The 9,925-nt window shown below is 32.2% G+C and overlaps 1 protein-coding gene across 1 annotated transcript; it reads left to right on the plus strand.

Annotated features, from left to right (window-relative positions):
* Positions 1–1,592: 1,592 nt before the first annotated feature.
* Positions 1,593–9,233, plus strand: LOC123654592. The gene is made up of 8 exons (XM_045590489.1): positions 1,593–1,726; positions 4,717–4,854; positions 5,121–5,302; positions 6,912–7,116; positions 7,417–7,518; positions 7,867–8,051; positions 8,162–8,410; positions 8,817–9,233. The coding sequence occupies exons 1-8, from the start codon at positions 1,593–1,595 to the stop codon at positions 9,134–9,136; spliced, it is 1,515 nt and encodes a 504-aa protein (XP_045446445.1). The 3' UTR covers positions 9,137–9,233.
* The last annotated feature ends 692 nt before the right edge of the window (positions 9,234–9,925 follow it).

Consider the following 9,925-nt stretch of genomic DNA (forward strand, 5'->3'; position numbering starts at 1 on the left):
TTTTATATATGTATAGATTTCATGCTAAAACTACAAAACTGACTGTATTGTATACATAGATAGCTAGAGATTCAGGAAAAAACATTAACTACTTTATTACCGATATTCCCATGGGATTGGAAGTTACACGTGTGAAACTACAAGGATCAGCATCAGCTGGTCTTTTATTAGTCAATTCCGCCAGCTTAAATGAAAATGTATTGTTACTAAATTTCTTAAATCTATCACATAGTTGATTTCTTCAAATGTATAATTTTTTTTTATTATTTTAAAACTTTCCACCACAATAAATTAAAACAAATGAAATATTATAGGTACCTATGTTATGATATTGTAAACGACAAAACAGACAGGAAACGTTACATGCGTTTTAAATTCTTTTACTCATAGATTTTTAAAATTACTTTACATTCAAATTATACTACGAAAAACACAGTCAAATAACAGAAATACAAAAAATAAAATTCGTGTTAATTCACCTAAAATAATGAGAGATAAATTTGAGCAACTTAATTGTTAATACAATTAATGAAACTACACATAATGTAAGCTCACAAGATTTGTTCCTGGTCGAGACGTAGCGGAGGATATTGCGGCCCTCGCATCTCATGCCGATGCCTCTTTGCGCTTTGATGCTTGTACATACTGAATGATATACTTTATGGTTGCTATATTTTATGTATACTAATATTATAAAGCCGAAGAGTTTCTTTGTTTATTTAAACGCGTTTATCTCAGTAACTACCAGTTCGAATTGAAAACCTTTTTATATGTTAGATAGTTCCTTTACTAAGGAAGTCTACTGGCACTATATTCTAGTACTTTTTTTTCCTTAAGCTAGTAAATAATATGGCTTTTACATCAACACAACTTACGACAGAAATTCTGGGTTTTATAAATTATTTTACAAGAAGTGGCTACTAGGTTTCGCTTCCATAAATATTTTTAATGTTTACAGCTATTTTACTCTACTATAAGCTAGAACGAATCTGCCACTATAATGCGATAGTTATCAATAAAATAGCTAGCCAATGTTTTAAGATTTTTTTTAAATTAGCTTGCAAGTTTTGTGTAGTGTAGCCAAGTAGCCAATACAAGTATTCTAAAAAGATAATTATATCCCTATTTAAACTTTTAAAGCAGAGATATATCTCTGATATAACTTATAAGTTGAAGGCTATTTATATGTTTTAATCGTGTTTTGTGCTTTAGATCTATTGATGGTAGTATTGATTTTAAAAGTTAAAATTTTATCTGTACTTATTAAATATACTTATAAGTATAATAAGAGTATATTTAAGAAAATATATCACTTAATCAATTAATTTCGCTTACTTTTTGGAGTTAATTAAAAAACGCTTACTTGCTTATAAGCTATCGCAATAGCTGAACACTGGATAATATACTTTATATTCATAACAATGATGTCCGGCCGTTTTCGCGCGGTATTACTCCGTCGAACGCTCATTTTTAGCGCCATATATAAGGCTGGTTTGTTTTTTATATCCATAGTCAAAACCGAATCGTGTATACTTCAACATAGTGAGGTGACTAGAACGGTGTGTTTAATAAAATAAACTTTGACAAATAAAATGGCCTGGACATTGTATAGTGTTTTTGTTCTGTGTGTGTGCTCGGTGGTAAGGACTCAGGTCATACCAAGCAAAACTAGAACAAGCGACGGTGATTATAACAATGTTAATCCAGATGGATCATTTGATTTTGGGTAATTGTGATTTTTGTATTGTTTAATAAGTGTAAGCTAATTATGGCTTTCTAAGGTAATAATATTTTTTATCGGAGGTTACAGTATTATAAAAAAACATTTTTATTATTCTTTCTTTATTTTTGAACACAATATACATATTTTCCGAATTTCAAGAACGAAATTCTTTCTCATATGTTTTCGTGATACTTCAAATAAAGGTCTTTGTAAAAGAAAGAAACGCGCTTACTTATTTGACCCGTAAACTTAACGAATACGATGCACGGGAAGAACTAGTAACGTTTTATATTACTGAATTTGGTTTGGACAACCTCTGTTATAAGGTAGGGTACCTTATAGTAATCGTTACTCATAGTAGAGAATGTATTCGCCAACCCGCAGTGGAGCAGCGTGGTGGATTAAGCTCCTATCATTCTCCTACATGGATAAAGATGCGTTTGCCCAGCAGTGGGATGTTATAGCCTGCATAGACATAAAAAAATGAAATTGATGAGTAAAATTAAAATAGCAAAATGATGACTCAAAAGTGCTTTTAAAGATTACTTACACTAAATTCGTTTTGATTTGATATTAAATGTGAGTCAACATAAACTATACTTATATAATACCAATGATTTTAAAAAAAATTGTTATGCGTTTAACATGAAGATTTAACAAACAGTTATTTTCATCAAAATTTTATTACTGGCCACAAACCTTTATTGCAATAAACAAATGCTCTATACATGAAAAAAAAATACTAAGTTCCATTCACAGATAATAATAAATATACCTTTTCATCAGGATCAAATGATAATTAATTGCATATTCTCAGCAGCTATCTTTCATCTGCTTAAACTGTAATTAGTTGATATCTCGGACCGTATCTTCGTCTTTGTTATTTTACATAAGCGTAATTATGATGTAAAAAAATGTGAACACGGATTTTCTACGTTTGATATATTTTATATTTATAATTATAAAGAATTTGATTTTCTCAAAGTATTTTTAGAACCTATTTTTTAGCATTCAATATTAAACGTGTACCTAATGTGTTATTATGATATCGCAAAACTTTGATCAGTATTATTTTTTGTTTGATTGATATAATAACGGTCACCAACCCGCTTGCCCAGCGCACAGTGCAGTGAAATGTATGGCGCGATGGACAAAAATCATAACACAGTTTTAATGCTGTAATAAACTATATTTCGTACATAATTTTGTTAATGTTGTCTAGTATAATAATTTTTAGCTTCTTTAATCTAATAACAATATTAAATATAAAATTATATTTATCTTAATTAAGGTAAACAAACACAATATTCATTCTAACTTAATTCATCTACCAAAATAGCCAAACTAAATTATTTTAAATTAAATAATTATTTAAAATAATTTAAATTAAATTATTTTAAATTAATTAAAACTTTCTGGCAGGCGAATCTCCCGTTGTAGCCAACCTCCGTGGCGTTGATAAAGTCTTTGGCGGCTACGACTAACTTCTTTCTACTTATTGCTCATATTTAAACAAAATAACCGACGAAAAGAGAACAAATTCTCTCAAATACAGCTGATTCTCGACCACTTTTTTCCGTTTCAAACCATACTTCTACCAGATTACCCGGAGTTTTTGATAGATTTCCTTCTCGCTGAAAAAGATATTATAAAAAAAGTCGCAAACGGAAGCACTTAAACTGTACTGAAAATTAAAGTATACCAATGTAGTAATAATAAAATGTTACAAGTATGCAATGTTATGCAATGTTTTTTTTAAAACTTCTTTCAAAGTTTTAAAATGCACCGAGTTATACTTATTTTCAATAGCAACTTTGGATAGATTCATACATAGTTAAAGACAACGTATAGACTCAAAAACTATAATAATTTTAAGTACATATCTTGGCCTTTAATCTCCATAGCTGTTAGTTTATAAAAACGTTACACTTTCTTTTCACAATGCACTTTGCACAACAGACGATTTACGACTGATAAGGTAGTTAGCGGTATTCATTCAAAGTGAGACATTCAAAGTGTCATTATAAGCGAATAAAAACTATCCAGCTAATAAAAATTGGTGCTCGTTGTGTAGGAACTCATTATTTTTAAAACGGCAATACCGATTTGTAGGAAACCGAAATTTGTTTTTTTCTTTTTTGTCCTAGACTCACAGCACTGTGCAGCGTGGTGATTATGGGCAAAACACATGAGTTCACGTCATTTTTGGCGTAAACTTGTGGTGGCCTACGTCCAGCAGTGAACTGTATAGGCTGTAATGAATAATGATGATATAATAAATAGTTTTGAGTTTTCAACGTGGGCTGCATTAGTTGTTATTAGATTAACCGTTTGACTGTTAAGTTTTGTTGATGCGTAACAAGAAAACTGGAAAATGTCTGAACTTCAGGGGATTCTACGGAAGCTTATTAAAAGGAATCTACGTTCATCCGTTTACAGCTTTATTGAAAGACTGGCTTACAAAAGAAGATTTACTTTATCCTCAAATGACTAATTAATTAAATACATACTACCTACATCACAAAAACTAGCTTTTGTTTAGATATAAAAATTATAAGTATAAGTATGTAATCGCAGTCGACCGTTTAAAAAATAAATTGACTACAAACAGATGTAGGCTATGAAACGTCAAGCTAAAGACTGTCGGCGGATATTGAAACTAAAAGTAGAGTATGATACAACCCAGGTATCGACAGAGTCAAAGCTTTTCTCGTAGTCCACAAATGCCATACACAGTGGCTGATTATATTCTTCAGTATTTTGTGTAATCTAGTGAATATTACTATGTGGCCTACGATGCCACTACCTACTACGTATTAATCTAAATTAGATTGATGCGTAGTATGATTAGATATCTAGACTTTTTTAAAACAGAATATTTTTTAGAATTTTTAATAATGGGGTAAATTGATGGGCTAAGAATTAATAGTGTATCTCATTAATGTATCTTGAAATTCATCAAAATGTTCATTTTACTTGCTATTATTGTTCAGATATGCAAACAAAGACCGTGGCGGTAGTTACCACTTAGCGCGTGGAAACGCCAATAATGTAGTGGGAGGAAGGTTCGGAGCGAGGGAACCCGGAACTGACGAAATTAAAGAAACTATATACACTGCTGGTCCCAGAGGGTATGTATAAACGAAATAAATTTTATATAAATAACTCTGTACTCAAAAAAAGTGCATAAATATGCATGCAGATACAGCAGCTGGCACAAAGTCGGAAAATGTTTATCTTAGATCTTGTATGAATAAAAGAAAGTAGAAAAGTCTTTAATTTTTGCCTTGTTTTATTAGCAGACTTGTGAATCTGCAATTGGAATATCGTCGATAATTATCTATTTATGTTTACGATTAAAGTAACTTCTTTCGATAAATAATTTCCAACTATTTAGGTTCCGAGCTAAAGGCCCTAATGTCCATCGAAAAATTGACCTGGATCAAAGACCTCGAGGCGCCATTGGAAACAAAGACGACCCTTACTTCGATCCTAATGAAGACCCGAGCTACTCCTACAAAATCGAAACCAGAACTTACTCCAAGAACGAAAATGCTGATAGTCGGGGCGATGTGACAGGTACTTTATCGTAACAACCTATAAATTTTCCTTTTGAATATATTTCACTTCTATTGGCAAGGAGATTAAAACATTTTAATATTAGAAGAATATGTACACTATACTCAGCTCTGAACATAAACGAAGACCTTTCAGCTATTAACCTATGTGCTAAATCGTTCGGTCTTCTTATTAACCCATTTAAATGTCGAAGAATTGTCGGTAGCAGTAGTTTAAGAAACCGAATCAGTTGGAATGCTATTCCTCCCGTCTTTTACTATGGCACAGCTATTCCTTGTTGTGACAAAGTTAGGAACTTGGGCTTGCTTATGGACAACAATTTATCTTGGATAGCTCATCTCAGCGAATTCAGCAGAACAATGAACTTCACTCTCTGAAGCGTCTCAAATTATTTTTACCATTTATAACTAAAATTTTGCTTTCGCAATCATTATTTTCTCGAGCCCATTCTTGACTATGCAGATGTGTGACACTATAAAGATGTGACACAGGAGCTTATTTGTTTTGGTTTACGCAAATAAGATCACATCTCTCACCTTCGTTCTTAACTCAATTGGCTCCCTATCCACCTTTACCGCGATATGCACAATCTTTCTTTTCTTTATAAGATACTCCATGATCAAAAATCTCCTCCTTACCTTCGGTCCCGTTTCAAATTAATTCTTACCCCTTCACGCTCTAGGCGGTTTTGCATAACAACGATGCTCGAAGTTTCTAGGCATAACACAAACTTCCGACTAAGTGTCTTTTCTGTACGCGCTGCTAACTTTTGGAATAATCTCAAAAAATTCCTTTATCGCACTTTTCTGAATCGCTGTCCACTTTTGAAAACAATATTAAAATAATTATCTGCTTTTCAAAATCACTACAGATGTATGAGATGTATATATGTAGATGTATGTGTGTATGTTTATGTATGTTATTTATTATGTATTTTATTATGTAGGTATATTTTTTGTTATTTTTCTATTCCTGCATTACTTTGCCCCGCGTTCACATCATCTCTCACTTCCATGGGTCGACTGGTAGAGATCTCTTTTAGAGATAAGTTCGTCCTTGCTAACTTCCTATATTATAATGACTATTATAAAATTACTTAGTGCAATAAAGAATATAATAAAAAAATAAATGACGTAAGAAGTTTTAATTGAATGAAAAACTCAAATCAGTAGGATAACAAAGTGTATACAGAGACTCATTAGTATTGTATGATATTGTTGTTAATTTTATATTTCATTTATTGTGTTATTATTATTTTTCTTTTTTTTTCAATCATGACGTATTGCAGTATCATGAATCATGACGAAATGTAATTAATATACTCCTAATTAGTATGATTTAATGAATTGATTGTCTTTGCTACACCTAATATTGACATTACACGATTAATTTAATTTTATGCTTAATTATATGTTACCGTATACTTTGTCTTTGTTTTCTTGTTTTATAATGTTTTATTATTTTATTTCTGTTGACTTACTTTTTCTGTTCTACGCTTTACTGTAAAATACTGTATAATTTTATGGACTTCTTTTCTGAACTAAACGTTTTTATCTATTATATTATTATATAATTATTTATTATATTATTATAATTACTTTTTTCTCAGGACATTATTCATTCGTGGACGATATTGGCGAACGACATGATGTATCCTACATAGCTGGAAAAGACACAGGCTTTCACGTATCATCAGCTCATCCAGACGCTCCCAATCTTATCGGAGCACCGTTTCATCGAGCACCACTTGTAAGAGGAGAGAGCACGTCAAGAGGTCGTACTGCCGTACAGAGAGGGCTTGATGGTTCCTACAGGTATAAGTGGTTAATCAAGAATGCAACGCATATCATGTTAAAAACTTTTAAAGTATCATTACTAAAATAAAGTAATCTATATAATGTATGGAGGTTGCTACACTGCAGATTCATAGATTAGCCATGCTAGAGTTTAGGCAAATTCAGATATGCCTAAAGTTTAGATGAACTCAATTTACAATAAGCATTTTTTAATACTATTGCGATCGAATCGCATCGAAAGCAAATAAACTCAATATTCTATTTTTGTAATCATTAGCTACCTACTCTATTTGTGGCCCTTATGTTATCAATTTATAGATTTATTTCTGCGGGTCCTGACCAAAGAAGAACCGAGAGCAGCGACTCACACGGTAACGTCAGAGGATCGTACACGTTTTTGGACGATAAAGGGGTACAAAGGTATAAAGACAACAATTATATTATAGAAATAAACGTAACTGCTGCTTTGTCCGACTGATATGTTTTTTTTTATAAATCATAGCATAAATAAAGCACAAACAAACAAACAGGTTAGACTTTTAGCTATTAAGGTGAATACCTTAAGTACTATTAAACAAACTAAGTATATACTATATGGAATCGAAATATTCTTGCAAACAGACATACAGGCTATATTCTATATATTCAGTATAGTAAACCAATTAATGACATATTTATTTGTATTTTAAGAGTTTTGTTACAGATTTATTATTGTTTAAAAGTTTAAAATATATCTCAAATTTTAAATTGCATTCTATATTTTGGCAGGACGGTACACTATATAGCTGGACCAGGCATTGGATATAGAATCGTGAAGAATAGCAACGATCCTTTCATCCCCTCTTATTTCCCTACTCTCCCCAGTGCTTATGACCCAGCGTTCAATGCGGGAGGAAGTTCTGGTTCACCAACCTTCACTTCGAACGATGAAACTAACGATGACGTATTCAAAGGTAAACAAGGAGTACAATGTTATTGTTGTAAATTTTGTCAGACCTTATTGATAATCGTATTCAGGAAATAATATTTTTTTTTTTTTACCCACTTCGAATAATAATTTTAGGGCCAGATGGAACAGCTGCATCAGGGCATGTAAAACCACCTCCATTTCCTATATCCGACAGTGACAGACCCAGTAAACCCGTGAGCGCCAGTACTAGTACAGGAAATTCTGAAGAAGAACCTGCCGGAGAAAGTTATGGTCAGGAACCGCCTTTTGTCGATGATTCTGGAAGCCAAGACTTGGCTGACTTGAGCTACGTCGATGAAGACGCCACTAGTTTCGCAGGCTCCAAACCAACTTCTGGACCAGGTGATGCATAGCACGGATGATGGCAAGTGATTGACGTTAGTGATCTTGTTGAATCCCGAAAAATCATTTTTCATCAACTTTTGCACGGAAATCTCGTGGATGATGAAGATTGCTTGTTGCTTCTATTTAGTTAATGTATACGTTCTTTATTATTTGAAAGAACGGACGATGTATTTACGTATTTAGAAATAATGTGCCATTTATTTTAAAATAACAAGATCACAATATTCAATCGAGTTGCACAGAGCGGTTGGAGAGAGCACTGATTTGGAATGACTATATGAAATTGCTTGTTCGCAATAAATAATATTCACCGTAAAACTGGTTTTTATTACACCAACACCCTTCGGCACTAAAGCACAGTGATGGAGCGCACAAAGAACTTAGTAATAATTACAAATTACAGGCAAACCGTGGCGTCCCACCAGCAAACCTTATAGGCCGACGAAGAAACCTTACATACCATTTAAGCCTCCCCAAGGAACGAATGATATACACGATGATTTTGAAGTTGATGATGGTGATAAAAGTAAACCAGAATTCGCGATAGGTTTTAATATACAACATAAAAAGCCTGGCACTACTATTATTAGGAATATAGGCGAAGATTACTTCGGCATACCGCCTGGTGTGTCAGTCAGGGCTCATGTACAAAGCATTGATTTATACCCGTTTGGTTCAAAACCAATATCGCCTTCTGAAGCTTTAGAAAACGACGAAACGTAATTTAATACGATAAATAGAACCGGTACTACATTAGGATTCGAAAAATTGTATACAAAATCGAACACAGTTATGCAGTAAATAAAGATATTATACTTTCCACTGCGTTTAATTTAAATAAAACCAAAAATTTTAATTAAAAGACGGTACGTTTTCTTAAAAATTTATTTGAACACGACTGTAAATTTAACAAAATGCAAAATAGTAACTATTACAAGGAGTCTGGTTGTTATTATGTACTTATAGTGTATTGTTTTCACTCCATCCTCCCGTATGTCACTCCGCCAACAACGATTTATAACTGGGGTCTTATTCATAAAAATATAGTTCTGGCAGCTTTATGTACACGTATTTATATAGGTGTACAAAGTAATGTTAGAAAAATCTTCGCAACATTGAAATAACGAAAGGAAATTCATTTTCAAAAACAGTTGACACTAATTATATATTCAGAAAAGTTAAAATCTACTAAACCAACTAAAATTAAAAACTAAGGTCTTAAATAGATATCCGGTCTAGTTTTATTCTATATACATTGCATAAATCGTTAGTAAGAGACAACATCATAAGCTGTCACGAAGTATATTAATATCAATAGACATATCGAAAGGTGTAACAAATTTAACGAGAAATGCTTAAATTGGAAGGTTAGTTTGGCTTTTTTCATAAGTGGATAAACAGGAAAGTTATGATGTGGTTACATCTAAATATATATTGTATATTAAATACCTAACTACATGCGAGATTGAATGAACAGCTTCTATGTGATTGAAAAGTATTATTATAATTTGC

This window comes from Melitaea cinxia, chromosome 6 (genome assembly GCF_905220565.1).
Source record: "Melitaea cinxia chromosome 6, ilMelCinx1.1, whole genome shotgun sequence".
NCBI lineage: Eukaryota > Metazoa > Arthropoda > Insecta > Lepidoptera > Nymphalidae > Melitaea > Melitaea cinxia.